A 22013-nucleotide genomic window follows, 5' to 3' on the forward strand; every position below is an offset into this window, starting at 1 on the left:
ATGATTTCTTTTACTCTGCAGAAGCTTAGTTTTGATATAGTCCCACTTGTTTATTTTTGCTTTTGTTGCCTTTGGTTTTGGTGTCAGATCCAAAAAAATCCTCACCAAGACTGATAGCAAGAAGCTTATTGCCTATGGTCTCTTCTAGGAGTTTTATGGTTTCAGATATTATGTTCACATCTGTAATCCGTTTTTTAAAATTTTTTATTTTATTTTTGAGGGAGAGAGAGACAGAGTGTGAGCTGGGGAGGGGCAGAGAGAAAGGGAGACACAATCCGAAGGAGGCTCCAGGATCTGAGCTGTCCACACAGAGCCTGTTGCGGGGCTCAAACCTACAAACCGTGAGATCATGACCTGAGCTGAAGTCAGATGCTTAACTGATTGAGCCACCCAGGCGCCCCATGTCTTTAATCCATTTTTAAGTTAATTTTTGTGAATGGTGTAAGATAGTGGTCCAAATTCATTCTTTTTCATGTGGCTGTCCAGTTTTTCCAACACCATTTATTTAAGAGACTGTTTTTCTCCATGATATACTCTTGATTCCTTTGTCATAAATTAGTTGACTAAATATGTGTGGGTTTTTTTCTGAGCTCTGTTCTGTTCTATTGATGTATGCATCTCTTTTTATGCCAATACCATAGTCTTTTGATTACTATAGCTTTGTGGTACAGTTTGAAATCAGGACGTATAAGGTTTCCAGCTTTTTTCTTTTTCTCAGGATTACTTTGGCTATTCCAGCTTTTTGTGGTTTCATGCAAATTTTAGGATTGTTGGTTGTATTTCTGTGAAGATTGCCATTGTTATTTTGATAGGGGTTGCATTGAATGTGTAGATTGCTTTGGGTAGTAGGGACATTTTAACAGTATTGTTTTAATCCATCTTTATGAAACAGCTTTATTTGTGTCTTCTTCACTTTGTTTCATTGATGTCTTGTAGTTTTCAGTGTATGGATATTTCAGCTTTTTGGTTAAAATTTATTCCTAGGAATTATTTTTTTGATGCAGTTGTAAATGGAATTGTTAATTTTTCTTTCTGATAGTTTGTTATTAGTGTATAGAAATGTGAGGATTTTCATATATTGATTTTGTATTCTCTACCTTTACTGAATTCATTTATCAGTTCTAACAGTTTTTTGGTGGAGTCTGGTGGATCTTCTATGTATAGTATCATGTTATCTGCAAATAGTAACAGGTTTACTTTTTCCTGTCTAGTTTGAATGCCTTTTATTTCTTTTCTTGTCTAAGTGATGCAGATATTGCTTCCAATACTATGTTGAATAAGATTGGTTAAAGAGGGCATCCCTGATCTTAGAGGAAAAATTATCAGCTTTTCACTGCTGAATATGTTAGCTCTGGGCTTGTCATATTTGGTCTTTATTATGTTGAATTATGTTGAAGTGCATTCCCTCTATACCCACTTTGTTGGGAGTTTTATCATAAATGAATGTTGACTTTTTTCCAAGTGCTTTTTCTGCATCTGTTGTGATGATCATATGATTTTCATCTTCTTTTTGTAAATGTGTTGTATCCATTGATTTTTGTGGATGTTGAGTATTTGTGGAATAAATCCCACATAATCATGGTATATAATTCCTTTAATGTATTGTTGGATTCAGTTTACTAATATTTTGTTAAGGAATTTTGCATCAGTGTTCATCAAGAATATTGCCCTGTAATGTTCTTTGGTTGTGGCATCCTTGTCTGGTTTTGGTATCAGGGTAGTACTGGCCTTGTAAATGAGTTTGGAAGTGTTCACTTTTTTCTATTTTTTGGAAGAGTTTGAGAAGATTCTTCTTTGGATGTTTGGTAGAATTCACCATTGATGACATCTGGTTTTGGACTTGTTGGGAAGTTTTTTTGTTTCTGTTTTTTAATTTTCTTTTTTAATGTTTATTTTTTGGAGAGAGAGAGAGTGTGAATGTGGAAGGGGCAGAGAGGGAGACACAGAATCCTAAGCAGGCTCCAAGCTCTGGGCTGCCAGTGCAGAGCCCAACATGAGGCGCAAACTCACAAACTGTGAGATCATGACCTGAGCCTATGTCTCTTAACCAACTGAGCCACCCAGGTGCCCCTGTTGGGAGTTTTTGATTACCGATTCCATCTCTCTACTGTTAATTGTTATGTTCAGATTTTCTAATTCTTTGTGATTCAGTTTTTTTTTTTTTTAACGTTTTTATTTATTTTTGAAGGAGAGAGAGACAGAGCATGAGCGGGGGAGGAGCAGAGAGAGAGGGAGACAGAATTTGAAGCAGGCTCCAGGCTCTAATCTGTCAGCACAGAGCCTGATGCGGGGCCCGAACTCACGAACTGTGAGATCATGACCTGAGCCGAAGTCGGATGCTTAACAGACTGAGCCACCCAGGTGCCCCAGTGTGATTCAGTTTTGGTAGGTTGTATGTTTCTAGGAGTTTATTTTTTCTGGGTTGTCCAGTGTGTTGCTTTATAATTATGTATGGTCGTCTCTTAGGTTTCTTTGCATTTCTGTGATACTAGTTTTAATGTCTTCTTTTTCATTTCTGATTTTATTTTATGGTTTTTTTATTGTGTAGTTGACACATAATATTACATTAGTTTCGACACATGATATCACATTAGTTTCGGGTGTACAACAGTGATTCCACAAGTGTATACATTATGCTGTGCTCACCACAAGTTGTAGCTGTCACTGTACAACACTATTACAATGCCATTGACGCTATTCCCTATTCTCTACTTTTTATCTCCATGGCTTGCTTATTTCATAACTGTTAAACCTGTGTTTCCCACTTCCCTTCACCCTTTTTGTACATCCCCCACGTCCCTCCCCTCTGGCAACCATCAGTTTTCTGTATTTATGGGTTTGTTTCTCCTTTTATTTGTTCATTTTGTTTTTAGATCCACATATAAGTGAAATGATATGGTATTTTGTCTTTCTCTGACTTATTTCACCACTTGTGATTTTAGTTCTTTCTTGGTGAGTCTAGTCAGATTTGTAAATTTTGTTTATCTTCTCAGAGAACCAGCTCTTAGTTTCATTGAGTTTTTTTATTATCTTTTTAGCCTCTATTTCATTTACTTCCACTCTGATCCATTTTCTTCCTTTTTTAAGTTTTGAACTTTGTTAGATTTTTTTTTTCCTAGGTTTCTGAGGTTTAAAGCACTAGGTGGTTATTTGAGATTTTTCTTGATTTTTGATGTAGGCATTTATCACCTTCGAACTTATATCTTAAAACTGCTTTTGTGGGGAGCCTGGGTGGCTCAGTCAGTTAAGTGTCCGACTTCAGCTCAGGTCATGATCTCGCGGTTCATGAGTTTGAGCCCTGCGTCAGGCGCTGTGCTGACAGCTCAGAGCCTGGAGCCTGCTTCAGATTCTGTGTCTGCCTTTCTCTCTGCCCCTCCCCTGCTCGTGCTCTCTCTCTCTCAAAAATAAATAAACATTAAAATAAATTAAAAAAAATGGCTTTTGTTGTATCTCCTCTAAGTTTTGATATGTTGTATTTCCATTTTCATTTGTTTCCAGGTATTTTTTTTTTCTTTTTTAGTGTGTTTGTTCAGTAGCATGTTGCTTAATCTTGATATAATTGTGAACTTTCCAGTTTTCGTCTTATAATTAATTTCTAGTTTCATACTGTTGTGGTCTGAAAAGAGACTATAATGTAGTAAGAGGCACAGAAGAGCATTACATACTGATAAAGGGGTCAATAAAACTAAAGGCTGTAATATTTGTAAATTTGTATGCATTCAGATAGAAGCACCTAGTTATATTCATGACCTAAAGAGAGAGAGAGAAATTGTAGTAATAGTAGGGGACTTTAATACCCCACTTTTATCAATGGTTAGATCAGACAGAAAAAAATAAGGAAAATTGGCCTTATATGACACTTTAGACCAGATGGATTTAGCATACATTGTATCCAAGCCTGACATTCCACCCAAAAGCAACAGAGTACAGATTCTTTTTTTTTTTAAAGTTTTTATTTTAATTTCAGTTAACATAGTGTTATGTTAGTTTCAGATGTACATTATAGTGTTTCAACAATTTCATACATCACCTGATGCTCATCAGAAGTGCTCTCCTCAATCCCTTATCACCTATTTAACCCATCCCTTCCCTCCTCACCTCTGGCAACCTTCAGTTTGTTCTTTGTAGTTAAGAGTTTGTTTTAGGTACCTGGGTGGCTCAGTCAGTTGAGCATCAGGTCATGATCTCATGGTATGTGGGTTCAAGCCCCGTCTTGGGCTCCGCTGACAGCTCAGAGCCTGGAGCTTGTTTCTGGTTCTCTCAACACCCAGCATAGTACCTGGGAGATAACAGATATTCAACAAATATTTGTTGGGTAACCACAGCCCTAGAATTTAAATAAGATCGTCTTATTTTCCTTAATTTTCATGGGAGTCTTGTTAAAGTGGTTTGGGCAACAGACTGTTTTGGTTGTTTAAAATGTTCCGGTTAATTAAAAAATATATTTATTCTGAGATACTAGTTTTCAAGTATTAACATCAGGTTGGGAGACAAAACTATATAAGTTGTTTATAAGGCTACATTTTTGCATATAAGCCATTATAAGTGGACATTAGGATTCAAGTCAGACAGTTCATAGTCTTGTAGTTAACTTACTTTCAGTGTTTCTAATATTTATTACCCACTGTAATGGTTTCATAATATAACCTTGTACTGTTATGTGTTTCTTCTCAATGTTGTCCATCTGCTAATTTTGAGCCACTAGTAGTAACCCAGACCAAGGATCCAGCAAGGTGAGGGATGAGAGGATAACATCTGCAGATAGTAGGAGTGAGGTGTTTGTGTCTTAAGCAGGTGGAACATTACCCATCCACATCCACTTGTTTGCTCTTCAGGTAAAGAATGTGGAGAAAATAGTTACATTGATAAGTCCCCAAGGAAAGACTTCTATATGTTGGCATTTAGAAGTTTTCAACCTAAGTGTTGCCTTGCCACCTAATCACCAAGACAAAGTTCAGTACTGTATAAAATCTGGCATCACATATAAAGAGTTCCTGTGTACATTTTTATAACTTAAAATGTTAAGTATCAGTGGACAGCTAAGGATCACTAAATAGTTGAGGAAAGTCTCCTGCATAAAAGTAGAGCCCAAAATAAACAGGAGAAATGATTCCTAAAGAAATAGATAATGGACGGGGTTTACTGAGAGCTGAACAAGTATGACTGAAAGAAAACCTTCCATCTAGACACATCCTTATGAAATTTGAAGACATCAAGGATAAAGGAAGATCCTAAAAATGAAATGAGGGGGTACCCAAGGAATAAAAATCAGAGTGTATCAGATTGGGGTACCTACAGAGTAAAAATCAGAGTGGTATCAGGTTTTTCATTATCAGTGCTGAGTGCTAAATGTAGTTAATAGGAATGTCCTCAAACTTCTTAGGGAAAATACTTTCAACATCAAATTCCATATCCAGGAAACTGTCAGTCTGTTGTGAATTTAGGATTGAGATAGGTTTAGATACTTAAAGGCTCAGAAAATGTACATGTTTACATCTTTTAATTGCAAGCCATTGCTTCAGCAAAAGAATGTACAATCTAGAAAATAGAGTAAGAAGAGAAACTTGGAGGATGATAAGGCCTAGGGGGTAATCAGTGCAGAGTGGTGCAGGAATATGGAGAGCTCTAGAAGCAAGAGTTACCTGTGGAGAAAAGAAAGGTTTAGAATTCTTGACAATTTGAAACAGAGAAGAGATAAAGGAATGCATTAATAAGCAATTCCAGGAAAAATAAAAAGTGAATAAGAAAAGTTGTTTAACGAGAGTATGCCATTTAGCTTTGCAGTGATTAATGTTTACAGTTTTTAATTACTTAAAACACATTATTGATTTTAAGAAATTAGTGCAATAAGATTGTACAGGATGGAAGTTGGTAATTATAATTTTTTATAAAAAGTCAGATCTGAAATAGATGAATTAAAAAGAAATATAACACATTATTTAGAAATATAAAGGTATCTTCTAGAAGAAATAGCTGAAAGAGTTAAGAAAGCACCTGCCTCTGCAGAACAGGATTGGGATATGGAAAGGGATGGGTGGGCAACTGTTGCGTTTTGTTTTAAATCTTTCTATGTACATGATTTTTAAAAAGTATGCAGTGTTATTATTATTATTATTATTATTTTATAATTTATGAATCTAAGGATTAGAGTAGAGCCAGCCATTAAGCTGCCTGCTTTATGATTTTTATTCTCTAGGTCTGACCCTGGTCCCCTTTGATGTTCTACTTTCAAGGAAACCTCAAACGGAAAGAATTCAGCCAGCCCCAAGCTTCGTTTTACTTATACCTTCCTCAAGAGATAAAAGAGAATTCTTACCCCATAGCTTTAATGCAGAGCCAAGCTTCAGTAGATTGACTTCTGCTTGTATCTGGGCCCTACTTTGGCCCTGCGTGGCCTCATGAATTTGACTGTATCTTTGTGAAAAATTTGCCACCAAAAGTGGCACTGTTGTGTAGTTACATTATATCGTTCACAGGTGATTCACTCACACATGTTGTGCTTTTTTTCTCAGAGAAGGGAAGAAATTGTGGGAAAGAGTCTGGGATAGATAGCAGCTTTTGCTTTTTAAGAGATGAGATTGGTCAGGACCTGTGACAGATAAAAGATTAGGATAGCAGTAGAATTAGGTATTTTATTTTTTTTCTCTCTTAGTAGTGCCTGTCATTTCCTGCAATTGCATACTCTTTTGACTTTGTGGATTGGGGTGAGTCAGAGAGAGAGGAGTCCTCCAGTGGAGGGTGGCAGTGTGAAGTGGGACTAGGTTTTCCTTCCTTTACTTCCTTTGCTGCCAAGTGGAACTGTGTGGGCTGAAGAGTAGTGGCAGGGTTACTAGAGACATGGTTGTGGTGGATCAATCGTGGCTGATTGGGTTATCAGAGAAGCGGAGAGAAATTCAGCAGCACAGTAGAGGGATGAAAGTTCCTCCTGGGAGACAAGTCCTGTGATGGAATAGTGGTGTTTGATTCTTTAGAGATTGCCTTTAATTAAATTGCCAGTTATTACTGGTATATACTGACTATTTATTGTGTTCCTAATACATTCTGGGCACTTTGCAAAGTTCTGGGAAAGTAATAGTAAGCAAAATGGGACAGTTTTTTTTTCCTTTTCAGAGTATAAACTGTTTAGAGAGTGGGGAATAGATGAAGATAAGTAAGTAGGCAAATGAAGCACAGTGTGAGAAATATAATATGGGAGAACTATTGCATACCCCAAGAGAGCATCTAGCCTGAACTTGGTGGGTTGGGTTGAATCAGGAAAGGGGCCTTAAGAAGGAAGGTCTAGCTGAATCTTTCCTACCAAAATCTTGGGCCCTGAACATAGGGACCTTGACCGTCTTATTCACCAGGCCTAGAACAGATACTTATTAAATATTTATTGAAGGAAAAATAATGAACCTGAAAGTGAGTTGAATTTCTTGATATTTCTTCTACCATTTATTGAGAAATTATACTGTATCAAGTTCTTAACCCATGTTTTTTAATAGTGGCTTCATATAAATCCTCAGAGATTATTGCAGACAGATGAAATCAACTGTCCTTGGTCTCCCATGTAATATTCAGATAGTTTTCTTGTTAGCTGGGGGAATAAATTGGGGAAGAAAAAAGGCCGCATTATTTGAATTATGCATCCAGTTCCCAAGTTCTTGAGTTAGGGTGTTATTTATTGTGGGAGTAGTAAACCAAGAAAGAAAAAGCAGCTTGACCCTTGGTCTCCCATTTGGTTTCAAGGGAGGAAACTTCATTGTTCAGGCAGTCTCTCTCAGGATGGATATCTGTAGCAGTGAAGGAAAAATGCTTCTCTAAATAGTATTATGGATAGAAATACTCTATGTGTGTGTGTTGTCACATAGTAGAAGCATATAGCAAATAGTGATCATGGTTGTGACCATTCTTGAAATGTGACTTGATTTCTGCTACTTTGTCATCTGTATTGTGTATTGTGAAGAGCTGATGTATTGGGTCAGATCTTAGTAACATAGAAAAAAGTATACTACATCATCCCAAGTTTGTGGTCAGGATATGTCTAGTTTCCCCAGTCCTCAGAAATACACTCTCATTTACCAATTGTCTTAACATACTGACTTGAAAGTATTTAATATGTGTCCTTGTGAAATACATGATATTATATATTTGTGTTTTCACTTTGCATAAATGATCATTGTGGTATAAATTTTGTTCTGTTTCTGTTCTCAACAACATATTTGCAGGATATTTCCATGTATGTGTGCTTTACTTCCAAGATTATAATGATATTCTATGTTTTCTAGTTATATTTCAATTTCTACATTTTATTTTTATGTCTTTAATCCATCTGTAATTCACCTTTTTGTGTATTGTGAATTAGGAGTGCAACTTCTCCATTTAGGTGAATCAGTTTCCCCAATACTCTTTACTACATAATATGTTCTTTCTGTACTGATTTGTGGTGTCATTTTTGTCATATATCCATCCACTTCCCATAAGTGAAACTGTTTTGGAGATGGCTATTCTGTTGTAATGATGTTCTTATGTGTACCTTACCTGTTCAGAACAGTTTTCTCCGGAATATGTCACAGTATCTGGTAGGGCAAGTCTTCTCTTCTTTGTTTTTCCTTTTAAAAGTTGACTTTGGGCACCTGGGTGGCTCAGTCGATTAAGCTCTGACTTTGGTTGGGTCATGATCTCCCAGTTCGTGAGTTCAAGCCCCATGTTGGGCTCTGTGCTGACAACTCAGAGCCTGGAGCCTGTTTCGGATTCATATTCTCTGTCTCTCTCTCTCTCTCTCTCTCTCTCTCTCTCTCTCTCTCCCTCCCTCCCTCCCCCTCCCTCCCTCCCTCTCTCCCTCTCCCTCCCCCCCCCCTTCCCCCACTGGGGCTCTATCTCTCTCAAAAAGGAGTAAACATTTAAAAATTTTTTTAAAAGTTGACTTAACTAATCTATGGATTTTTAGTTTTTTTTTTTCTTTTTACAAATTTTATAAAACACTTGACTTCAGAAAATCTTGCTGCGATTAATTAGAACGGCACTGAATTTATACACTAAAGATTGTCTGCCAAATACAGTGAAATTTAAGTTGTACTAACTCCATCTGGGAGAAGCAACAGTATTATAGACACTCTTAACATCCTGTAAAATGAAAAGGCATGGACTGCAGGTGTGATGGGTGTTGGGAAGAACACAGCACCTTACATAACCCAGCAGCAGATGTTGGGAGTACAGAGCTTAAGAAAAGGGCATGCAAACCAACTCCTTTATTTTTTTCGCTTAAATTTTCTCTGTTCTGACTTCTTAAACACGCAAGGTAGCCTAGCCTGGATGCAAGAGAAAAGTTACAGCTTTGTAGCTACTGACCAGAGTCAGCTGATCATCCACATGTACTTATTCCCTAATCAAGAAGTCTTTGTTGGGACACCTATGTGGCTCAGTCAGTTAAGCGTCTAACTCTTGATCTCAGCCAAGGTCTTGATCTCAGGGTCGTGAGTTCAAGCCCTCCATTGGGCTCCATGTTGGGCATGGATCCTACTTTTAAAAAAAAGTCTTTGTCATGGCACTTTTATAATGTATGAGCTGGGAAAACTATTTCCAACATGTGTAACAAAGTGTTATTATTCATAATATATAAGATGCTCTTAAGTCATTATGAAAAAGATGAACATTTCAGTTTTAAAAAAGGACAGAGAATATCTGCTGTTTCCAGAACCCATAAAAATGAGCAAACCTGGAAAAAAAATACTTACAATAATAGAACTGTAGATTGAAATATTGTGTGTGTGTGTGTGTGTGTGTGTGTGTGTGTGTGTGTGTGTGTGTGTTGTTGTCAAATAGCAAAAGCATAATACTGTTGGTGAAGGTATGGGCCTTCAAGTACTGTTCTGGTAGTGTCAGTGAGTGTTAATTAGTACCTTTTTTGGAGATTCATTTGATAATATCAGTTAAAATATATACATAATGTAGGTTGGGGAATGGGGTATTTAAATGAAATAGTATTGGCCATGAGATGGTAATTGAAACTGGATGGTGACTACCTGATGGTCTCTTTCACTTGTTTTGTCTGCTTTTGCATATGTTTGTAATTTTCTACAGCAAAAAGGAAAAATGTGTATGTACTTTGATATAGTAGCAAGTATTCTTTTTTTTAATTAAAGATTTTTCTTAAATGTTTGTTTATTTTTGAGAGTGGGGGTGAGCAGAGAGAGGGGCGATAGAGGATCCAAAGCAGGCTCCGCACTGACAGCAGTTAGCCCAACGTGGGGCTTGAACTCAACAAACTACAAGACCATGACCTGAGCTGAAGTCAGACACTTAACCAACTGAGCCACTGAGGCATCCTGATATAGTAATTATTCTTTATGAGTTTATCCCATGTAGTAATGGGAACGCTTAAAAAATAAAATGTAAATGGATGAGCTTTATATTGCTTGTAATAGTAAAACATTGGAAACATACTAAATGTTCCTCAGTTGGGTAGTAGTTGGAAAGTAGCTTAGCATTTGAAGAAAAAATTATCGTACATACTTTTTTTTTAATGTTTATTTATTTGAGAGACAGAGTGCAAGTGGGGGAGGGGCAGACAGAGGGAGACACAGAATCCAAAGCAGGCTCCAGGCTCTGAGCTGTCAGCACAGAGCTTGACGCGGGGCTCGAACTCACGAACTGTGAGATCATGACCTGAGCTGAAGTCAGATGTTTAACTGACTGAGCCACCCAGGCACCCCTTACATACTTTTGTTTTATACTTACACAGGTGGACATTGTGTTGTCCATGATACATTATTGTGTGAGAAAAGTTATAGAAGTTACATAATATTCCACTTTTTATTAAAACATTTATATGAATTATGTCTATATATGTGGTATGTGTGTGTGTGTGTGTGTGTGTGTGTGTGTGTGTGTGAAAAGTTAAGAGAATAACAGTTCTTTTGTGGGAGGAAGTAGCATAGGGAATTTTCACTTTTCACTCCTTCTGTATTATTTATTTTACCATCTTATGTTTACCTTTATAATCAGAAAGGAAATAATAAATTCTAAAATTAGAAAAATGGCTTCTAATAAAGGTCACATTCTAGAGAGGAAGGATGTAATCAGTGACAATAATGAGGGAAATAACCTTTGGGAGGATAAATGTACAATGTCTATCCTAGTTATGTTTCAGTTGTGCTATTATGGGCCATTTGCTTTACTTTCTTGCTTTATTTTTTTGTAAAGTTTCTTTGGGCTGAAGATTAAAAAAGAGGATAATACTTTTTATAAATACCTATTAATGCAGTTTTATATATGACTTATATTCTTCATGTTTATATGAGTAAAAAAAGATTGGTGTGTATTTGCCATAGTATGTGAATTAGATTCTCTTGTTTATTCAGAACAAAACTGAGATTATTTGTGCACACATTGTTAGAAATGTAACTCTTTAAGTATAGATTTTCCTTGAATTGAGCTTAAAACTGTATAAATTCCACATAACCTCTCTGCCTTAATATATATCATGCCCGTTGCAGAGCCTTGAGGATACAACTGTGAGTAAGAGTAATAAAACAGACACATTCCCTGTTTTTGGTGGAATGTTTAATTTTTTTTTTTTTCAACGTTTATTTATTTTTGGGACAGAGAGAGACAGAGCATGAACAGGGGAGGGGCAGAGAGAGAGGGAGACACAGAATCGGAAACAGGCTCCAGGCTCTGAGCCATCAGCCCAGAGCCCGGCGCGGGGCTCGAACTCGCGGACCGCGAAATCGTGACCTGGCTGAAGTCGGACGCTTAACCGACTGCGCCACCCAGGTGCCCCTGGTGGAATGTTTAGATGAGGGAATGGTGATGTGTGTTGCAGTGGGCTGAAGAGTAAGAGGGCAAGACTACAGTAGAGAGAGTTAAGAGTGTATAACTTTCCTCCAGAGGTTTGACTGTGAATGGGAGGAACAAAGTAGGAGGAAGTGATGGAAGGGAGCAGGGAGCACAAGGAATAAAGGGAATTTTAGTTCTCTTTTCCCTTACAACACTTTAAGAGAGCCAGATGAGAGACCATTGTGAAAAAGAATTTGTTGAAGCAATAGCACAGCACACAAAACCTATGTGGGACTGTATGCGGTTTTGATTTTTGTACATTTTCCAGTCTAGAATTCTAAGATTCTAGGTCCCATCAGCCACCTTGGCATTCTTTTAAAGTCATCTTTCATCTATAACTAATTATGTCGCTCAGGCTTTGGTTAGTTTCTTTAACTTAAGGAAAGCAAAATGCCTCAAGTGACCACTGGATTTATAGTTTTCCAGAAAGTTGCCTGCTCATAGAGTCATTTTCATATTATGATTTGAAGGCATTAAATTGTTTTAGTGTTTGGAGAAAGAAGATTCTCAGCCTGGCATTGAGCACCCCAGTTGGTAAAATTAATGGCAGTGATTCATTCTCCATTTTTACTTCTCTCTAGCCCTTGTCTTGTCAGACGTTTAAGCGTTTTAAACCCCTCCCCCCTTTTTTTACAGTTTATTTGAAAGAGACAGTGCAAGCAGGTTAGGGGCAGAGAGAGAGAAGGGAGAGAGAGAATCCCAAGCAGGCTCTTCAGAGCGGAGCTCGATGTTGGGCTTTAACTCATGAACCGTGAGATCATGACCTGAGCAGAAACCTAGAGCTGGAGGCTTAACCGACTGAGCCATCCAGGCGCACCAACGTTTTAACCCCCTTAATCATGACACTAAAATGCCTTTTGCTCACAGTCGTCAATGGCAATAATATATGGCAATATTTATTTATTTAGAACATGGTTCTCACTATGTGATCCGTGGATCCTTGCAGGAGTCTGCAAGGTTAAAATAATTTTCATAATACTTAGATATTATTTACCTTTCTCACTGTGTTGACATCTGTACAGATGGTGTGAAAACAATATTTGGTCAGACTGCTGTGTTCCTTAGTATGAAACAAGGCAGTATTCGTTGTTAAGAACTAACAGTAAACACACACACAGAGAAAACCATATTTCACTAAAGGACATTCTTGATGAAACAGTAAAAATTGTTTTCACTAAATTTTACCTTTAAGTTCAGATTTTTAATGCTATGTGTGATGAAATAGGAGGTATACATAGGGTATTTATGTCATTGAGTTGCCCACTGAACTAGCAGCTTTTTCATAGAACCTCATTTTTACTTGAAACAGTAGCTAACTTGGGTGTATGGCAGATATGTCTTTGAAGTTATATACTTCATTTACATTTACTTTCTTACCGTTTTTGGTTTTCTTCATTCCTATGAGTTGATGTTACCATCTTGGTGTCATTTCTTCTCTTTAATAAAGTTTTGTTTGCACCACTTCCTTTGTGCTATTATTGTCAAATATATTACATTTTCTATATGTTATAGACCTAACAATACAGTTATACACACATATTGTTTCATATACCTGAGGTAGAAGAAATATGCATTTATAGTGTCTTTTATAATTGGTTAATTACCTTTACAAGTGTTCTTGGTTGTAATTACAGTGGCTGATGTAAAGTATGCTCATGTGTTAACGTCTCTTTCCACAGTGAACATATGATGGGCTCATACATACAATGAAACCTAGGAAACCAATGGATGTTATTGCTCAGATTATTCTGATATAGCCAAAGGGCTCCTTTTTGCCTGAATGATAAGTAACAATATGTCAAATTATTCCAAAGCCTGGCAGAATTAGAATATAGACTTCTGGGTGTCCAAAGAATCAGAATAAGTGTTGATATAAGATGGGATCTCCTCCCCCAGCAGAATCGAAGAAAGTAGTATTTAAGGTTTTGGTCTGTCAGTAGTATAGTAATTCCAGCTGCTAATACTGGTAGTGAGAGGAGTAACAGGACAGCAGTAATTAGGACAGATCAGACAAACATATGTGGTATTGAGATATGGTAGGGGGTTTTATGTTAATGATTGTAGTAATCAAGTTAATAGCACCTAAAATTCAAAAAACACCTGCAAGATGCAAGGAAAAAATGGTTAGGTCCACGGATGCTCCTGCATGGGCTAGGTTGCCAGCTAGAGGAGGATATACGGTTCAACCAGTCCCTGCGCCGGCCTCTACTATTGATGCGAGTAAGAGCAGGAAGGATGGGGGAAGAAGTCAGAAGCTTATTTATTCGAGGGAATGCTGTATCACGTGCTCCAGTTATTAATGGCACTAATCAGTTCCCAAAGCCTCTGATCATGATTGGTATTACCATAAAAAAGATTACTACAAATTCATGGGCAGTGACAATTACATTATAGATTTTTTTTTTTAATTTTTTTTTTTTCAACGTTTATTTATTTTTGGGACAGAGAGAGACAGAGCATGAACGGGGGAGGGGCAGAGAGAGAGAGGGAGACACAGAATCCGAAACAGACTCCAGGCTCTGAGCCACCAGCCCAGAGCCCGACGCGGGGCTCGAACTCACGGACCGCGAGATCGTGACCTGGCTGAAGTCGGACGCTTAGCCAACTGCGCCACCCAGGCGCCCCAATTACATTATAGATTTGATTGTCTCCTAGTAGAGTGCCAGGTTGGCTGAGTTTGGCTCAAATTAGAAGGCTAAGGGCAGTTCCTACTATGCCAGCTCTGGAACTGAATAGGAGGTAGAGTGCTGATACCTTTATGGTTAGTGGAAAATAGCAGTTTATGAGCATAGGTAAAATGGTTGAGTAAAGAGCATTAGAGTGTAAATCTAAGAACAGAGGTTTAAGCCCTCCTTTTGCCAAGCTCTGTGGTGAAATATCACATTGAATTGCAAATTCAAGGAAGCAGCTTCAAACTCTGCCGGGGCTGCTTCTGCCTTTTTTTTTTTTTTTTTCCCTAGACAGTGGGAGAAGCAGATTGAAGCCAGTTGATTAGGATATTTAGCTGTTAACTAAAATTTCGTGGGATGGAAGCCCACCAGCCTAGTAAGGACTTAGCTTAATTAAAGTGTTTGATTTGCAATCAGTTGATGTAGGATAGATTCTTGCAGTCCTTAGAGTTGGGTGTGCATGAGTTGCTTTCAACCTTAAGAACTTGTTTAGTTATTTCTTGTAAGGTGGCTCTGCTAGCAACAAATTCTCTCAGTTTTTGTTTATCTGAAGTATCTTTATTTTGCCTTCATTTTTGAAAGGCAGTTTTGTTGTATATTAAGATTCTTGGTTGACAGTTTTTTCTTTCAGCATTTTGAATATAGGATCTCACTGCCTTCTGGCCTTCATTATTTTTTTTATATTAAAATGTTTTTTTAATATTTATTTTTGAGAGAGAGAGCACAAGTGGGAGAGATGTGGGGGGGGGGGGCGTGGGAGGGTGGAGACACAGAATCTGAAGCAGGCTCCAGGTTCTGAGCTGTCAGCACAGAGCCTGATGGCTGGGCTCTAACCTATGGACTGCGAGATCATGACCTGAGTTGAGGTCAACTGACTGAGCCACCCAGGCGCCTCTGGCCTTCATGGTTTCTGATGAGAAGTTAATATTATTGGGGTTACCTTGTACACAATGAGTTATTTTTCTTTCTGTCTTTCAGCATTTTTACTGTTAAATCCCAGTGTAGATCTTTGCATGTGTCCTACTTGGAGCTTGTTGAACTTCTTGGATATGCATATTAATGGTTTTCAGCAAATTTGGGGAGATCTTATTCCTTTGGATATCTTTAAAATGTAGTGTGTCTTTCATTACTGGAGGGCAAGTGGCTGGGAGGGGATGTGTTAAATAATAGGTATCATGGAGGGAACCTGTGAAGCACTAGGTGTTACATGTTAAGTGATGAATTACTAAATTCTATACCTGAAACTAAGATTATACTGTGTATTTAAATAATTGGAATTTAAATAAAAACTTGAAGAAAAAATGTAGTATATTTTTCAAACTGAAACTCCGTATGTACCTTTTTTAACACTGACTCCATATGCTGACCTCCTAGCCTCAGGCAACCACCATTTTACTCTCTGTCTCTATGAATTTGATACTCTATTTACATCTTTTTTTTTTAAGTTTCTTTATTTCTGAGAGAGAGAGCGAGAGCGAGCATGAGCGGGGGAGGAGCAGAGAGAGGGAGACACAGAATCCAAAGCAGGCTCCAGGCTCTGAGCTGTCAGCACAGAGCCCGATGCGGGGCTCGAACTCACCAACTGCGAGATCATGACCTGAGACGAAGTCGGACGCTTAACCGACTGAGCCACTCAGGTGCCCCACTAGTTACATCTTATAAGTGGGATTATACAGTATTTGTTTTTTGTTTATTGTATTTTGTTTAGCATAATGTCTTCAAGGTTCATCTGTATTATAGCTGATGACAGAATTTCCTAGAATTTGTATATTCTTTTTTTTTTTTTTTTTTTAATTTTTTTTTTTCAACGTTTATTTATTTTTGGGACAGAGAGAGACAGAGCATGAACGGGGGAAGGGCAGAGAGAGAGGGAGACACAGAATCGGAAACAGGCTCCAGGCTCTGAGCCATCAGCCCAGAGCCCGACGCGGGGCTCGAACTCACGGACCGCGAGATCGTGACCTGACTGAAGTCGGACGCTTAACCGACTGCGCCACCCAGGCGCCCCAGAATTTGTATATTCTTAGGTATTGAAATTAGGTAGTCCCAATTCTTGGGTATTGAAACATATTTTTTCTTCCCCACTTGTTTTATTTTTGCTTCACTTTTATACTATCTAGTTTTGAATTATTGCCTGTCTAGTTTTATACATTGTTGTATGTATGCATCTAGTAAAACCTCTAAATTGAGAAAGTGAAACCAAACAAATATTGCTTTGTTACCTTTGAGAAAAGTTGATAGTGGTTATACTGTGGATATGCTGTTTATGAAATAGCTAATATATAAATTATAATGTAATTTTGGAATACATAATTGTGGGGTCTTTTGTTTAAAAAATGTAAATGATGTTACCTCTCATTTGAGTATGATTTTGTGAAATTGGTGGTTCTCATTTTTTTTAAACTCATGGTCTGTATATTTGAGGGACTGTGACACATTTGCATCAGTAAACAAGACATAATTCAGTAGTGGTTCCCTGTAAGGAGGTCATGACTACTCCGCCAGTGAGTTTAATATACCCAGCTGCCCCAAAGTCACTGGTTAGTGTGTTTTAACTACGTGTGGCATAATCATTTTTATTCTTTTTCAAGTGCTTATGAAATTGTGCCATGTAACTTCTTTTAGTTTATTTTAACCAGTGTTGAGATTTAAGGCATCCTTTGCTCATGACCATGGTCTGCCCACTTCACTTAGAACTATTATTTTGATAATAGCTACCTTGAATATGTGTGGTCTTGGAGTGATTGCTGAATCCTTGCCTCACTAAGGGTAGGCACTGAATGAATATTGAACACAGCTATCATTCCTTTTAAACTTATTGGTTCCTGGAGAGTATTTGTGATTTGAGGTACTTGTTATAATTTCCCTCAATTTAAGGTTTTTAATAAAAGTGTTTGATTAATATATAAAACATATCATTGGTCTGTAAATAAGCTCTACAAGTAAGTTGATCTTGTATATGGTCTTTTATTTCCTAAACAGAGACTCTACAGGGGCAGGTAATTCACTGGTCCACAAGCGGTCTCCTTTACGTCGAAACCAAAAGACCCCAACATCCTTGACCAAGCTGTCTTTACAGGATGGACATAAAGTCAAAAAGCCAGCATGTAAATTTGAAGAGGGTCAGGATGTCCTAGCTAGATGGTCAGATGGCTTGTTTTATCTTGGAACTATCAAAAAGGCAAGTTACTTTTATATATCTTTTACTGTTTTTTTACAGTAAACTTTTAATAATTTTGAATTTAAATTTAACTTCATGTTTTTGACTTAAAAACAAATCACCATAAATATTCCTCTGCATTTCAGATAAACATATTGAAACAGAGCTGCTTCATCATATTTGAAGACAGTTCTAAATCCTGGGTTCTCTGGAAGGACATTCAAACAGGCAGGTGCTACTATTTCTCTTGAACGTGATTTACACTGAAAAATTGATTTTCTTTAGCCTGTAATTTTTTTTTTTTCTTTCTTTCTTTCTTTCTTTCTTTCTTTCTTTCTTTCTTTCTTTCTTTCTTTCTTTCTTTCTTTCTTTCTTTCGCCTATTATTTTCTAAGTGTTTTCTGTTGAGTACAGTCTATTAAGATAAGGCAGTCACTTTTGAGGAGATGTATTCTTTATACTTCTCAAGATGTTATACTCTATGTCGCAGACTCTGGAAGAAAAGAAATTATTCTTGTTAGGGTAGAGGTAGGCTACAGAACAGATGCATCAATGATTGCACATCTGTAAACTGTTGGGGTCTGTCTAATAGCTTTGAAGAAAAATTTTTAGCCACTAATATGAGTAACATTTTGGGCTTCAACTTAACTGCCACTTGATTTTATTAGTAAAAGTAATGTAGAGAGCGCTGCCTGGGTGGCTCAGTCGGTTTAAGTGTCAAACTTCAGCTCAGCTCATGATCTCACAGTTTGGAAGTTTGAGCCCCACATTGGGCTGTGTGCTGACAGCTTGGAGCCTGGAGCCTGCTTTGCATTCTGTATCTCTCCCTTTCTCTCTCTCTGCCCCTTCCCTGCTCACGCTCTCTCTCTCAAAAATAAATAAACATTAAAAAAAAAAAGTAATGTAGAGAGCTAATATTTATTGAGAACATACTATTTGCCATATGCTTTTGGGGAAATTAGCATATATTAAACAGGTTTAAAGTATTAGAAATGCTCATTAATAAGAATGACTTGAAATGACCATTTATGGTTTTTATGTTAAGATAGGAAAATGAAGCTATATTTGGGTGTAAATTAAAATGAATACAGGTATGCCTTGGTTTGGTTATAGGTAGGTTTCTTGTAGTGTTTTCCATTTTATTATTGTAATAATTCCTATAATTGCTGTGCGCTCTTTGAATCTGTTAAAGATATTTTTTAGGTATCTCTCATGAAAAGTGATTTACAAAAATATGAATATTAAAATCTGAGTATTTTAGCTGCACACTAAAGCCCCACTTTTTTTTTTTTTTTTGAGTTAATAGGCCTGCAGTAAGACCTGTGTTTCATATCTCATAGAAAGGAGATCTAAATTTACTTTCCCTAAAGGATGGATACATTTCTAAAATATTTAGTGATTGGGTTTTGAATTTGAATCTCAAGTGCAACTCTATGGTAGGTTACTACTGTCTGTGTGTGTGTGTGTGTGTGTGTGTTTTAAGTTTATTTATTTTGGGGGTGGGGAGGGGCAGAGAGAGAATCCCAAGCAGGCTTTGCACTGTCAGTGAGGACAAGGGCTGAAGTGGAGCTGATGTGGGGCTCAAACTCATGAACCGTGAGATCATGACCTGAGCTGAAATTAAGACTCGGATGCTTAACTGAGTCACCCATGTACCGCTACTGTGTTCTGTTTCTTGATTTCATTCTTAATTTTTTTTAAAGAATAAAGTTTTGGTAAAGGAATTAGAAATGTTCTAATTACCATCTACATAATTAGTACTCAGGGCTTAGTCTCAATAGTTCTTAGTCTAGTAAGATGTCTTTCCAAGAGAAACTTTTTACAGTTCTTGGGACTGATTAAAGTACTGAAATTATGTTTTGCATCTACAATTGAGGAGTCAGTGAGAAAAGGGGTAGGAGAAAAATAGGGAGTCTCCAACAGTAGTAATATTGAGCAGATCTTGTTACCCTACATACCTAATTATCTTTACTTTCTTAGTTTGTAAACATGGGTCTTTCTCTATGGTAGAACTGAAGTTGGTATGTATGTATGTATGTATGTATGTATTTTGAGAGACACGGAGACAGTGTGAGTGGGGGAGGGGCAGAGAGAGGGAGAGAGAGAATCTCAAGCAGGCTCAGCACTGTCAGTGCAGAGCCTGAAGCGGGGCTCAAACTCCTGAAACCACAAGATCATGACCTGAGCTGAAACTGAGAGTCGGACACTTAACCAACTGAATCACCCAGGCACCCCTGAAATGGGGTTTTTTGTTGTTGCTTTTAATGTTTATTTAGTTTCAGAGAAAGAGAGCACGAGGGGGGAGGGGCAGAGAGAGAGGGAGACAGAATCCGAAGCAGGCTTCAGGCTCTGAGCTGTCAGCATAGGTGTGGGACGTGAACTCACAAACCGTGAGATCGTGACCTGTGCCAAAGTTAGACTCTCGAGCCACCCAGGTGCACTAAAGTGAAACATGTTTTATGCTTGTCTCTTATTTCTGTGTCCCTTTCAATTTTTCAGTGTTCCTTCAGGTTAAATATAGAGCTGTTTGTCTTTCTGTCTGTCTCTTTCTTCCATCCTCCCTCCTCCCTCCCCTCTCTCTATCCAATTCCTTCCTTCCAGACAGGAAGAAGAAAACCAGTAGTACATATAAAAAGTTGTGAAAGTGATGGAGGTGCATGTCCAACATCTGTATATCAGTTTAATGGTCTGTGATTGTTTTTGCTCACTGGTTTCTTTTTATTATCCTTAGAATTAAAATGAGAAAAGGATTGCTCCTTGGCTATTTAACTCTTTATAGCAACCAGAAAGTAGCACAAATGTAATTGGAGCAAGTGTAGAATGAACAAATGAATCTGAAAACTGCATTATGGCAGATTCAATGTGGAGAGTAGCTTTAGTAATTTTCTGCCTACAAAAAACTTGCTAATAATAGATATATACCAAACTAACTTAATAATTTAAATAAAAATGTGTTTATTTTGAGGGAGAAAGCAGGGGCAGGGAGAGAAGGAGAGAGAGAATCCCAAGCAAGCTTGGTGCTGTCAGTGCAGAGTCCAATGCACGGCTCAAACTCATGAACTGTGAAATCATAATGGCCAAAATCCAGAGTCAGACACTTAACTGACTGAGTCACCCAGGCCTCCCAAAATAACTTAATAAATTGGAGTAATTTCACCCATCTAATAAGATTCTTTTAAAAAGTTTATGTGAATAAGGAAAAATGTATAGTCAGTCATGTTAGTACTCAAGTGTGCATTACAAAAGGGAGATAGGTTAAAGTAAGTAACTTTAAAAGGAATTTTAATTTTAACACCTAACACTATTATGGTTTCTGTGAAAATAATAAACTGATGGCAGTGTAAATTTTTATTTTGGGTATTACTTTAACTGTTGCATTGAATGCATAAGAATGCTTTATATTCTTTATTCAGTACTGCAGACTCAGTTCTAGCAGTTTATTCAAAAGAAATGATTCAAAAGTAAAAAAGGTAGGTGGAAAATATTTACTGTAGTTTTATTTTTATTTTAATAACAGAAAATTTAATATATCTAAGACAAAATCTGGAGTCTTTGGTCCTTTTCTAGGGAATGGCAGATTTGGACTGAGTGGTGTCAGGCTCAGTCCGGTTGCTCTCCTGACCGGAGCCATAAACTCGGAAGCTATGGAGGCCATGTCCTGCCAAGTGTAGAAGGAAGTAAACAAAGCCTGGGAGAGGTGGGGAGAGAGGACAAGACAGTAAAATAAGTCTGGAAAAATGCAAACAAACAATTTGCTAACATACACCTAAGAGTAGAGGCGTAATAAAGTAAATTTGGTTTTTTCCATTCAATGGAATATTATGCAGCTATTAGAAGTTATTAACAGCAGTGTGAACAATACTTTTGATAGAAAAAATATTACAAAATACTGATGAAAGGAATCCTCTCACAGTGGAGAGAATATAGACTCTGGCATATCTGTATTTAAATCCTGGCCTTGATATTTTCTCAGGGTCTTTGGGTTAGTTACTTTATCTTTCTGAGCCTCAATTCCTCTCTATAAATAGCTTACTTACCTAATAAGTTGTAGAATTAAACAACATAATATATGTCAAGAGCCTAACAGTACTTGGCCCATAGAAAATAATAATTTTTTATTATTGTTGGCATGTGAATAAACCATGTAGTTTAACTGTGAAATTGACAAGAAGAGAATATTGGGAATAATGATGTTAGAGTGTTAAAATTGTTTCTAAATTTTGTGGAATAAAATTGTTTTTAGAGTAAAAATGCGTAAAGAAGAAATAATTTACCTATACAGGCAAAAAATATAGTTAATAACTGTGGAACTCCTTAACTTTTGTTGCACTGGGATTTTGTTAGGATACTTTATTGGACACCATA

At 37.3% G+C, this 22013-nt stretch overlaps 1 protein-coding gene across 6 annotated transcripts in view; it reads left to right on the top strand.

Annotated features, from left to right (window-relative positions):
* Window positions 1–22013, top strand: part of MTF2 (metal response element binding transcription factor 2) — a 79122-nt gene that overhangs the window by 32896 nt on the left and 24213 nt on the right. For 3 of the 6 annotated variants that reach the window (XR_006712460.1, XM_045478312.1, XM_045478309.1), the window contains exons 2-3: window positions 17472–17670; window positions 17796–17877. Coding sequence is in view for 2 of the 6 variants with exons in the window: in XM_045478312.1 (XP_045334268.1) it covers window positions 17472–17670; window positions 17796–17877 (281 nt within the window). In the remaining 4 variants the exon portion in view is untranslated. Of the gene's footprint in view, window positions 1–17471; window positions 17671–17793; window positions 17882–19061; window positions 19085–22013 lie in introns of those variants that run through there. The other 3 variants (XM_045478313.1, XM_045478310.1, XM_045478311.1) reach the window with 3 other exon arrangements.

The sequence above is a fragment of the Leopardus geoffroyi genome, chromosome C1, assembly GCF_018350155.1.
Source record: "Leopardus geoffroyi isolate Oge1 chromosome C1, O.geoffroyi_Oge1_pat1.0, whole genome shotgun sequence".
NCBI lineage: Eukaryota > Metazoa > Chordata > Mammalia > Carnivora > Felidae > Leopardus > Leopardus geoffroyi.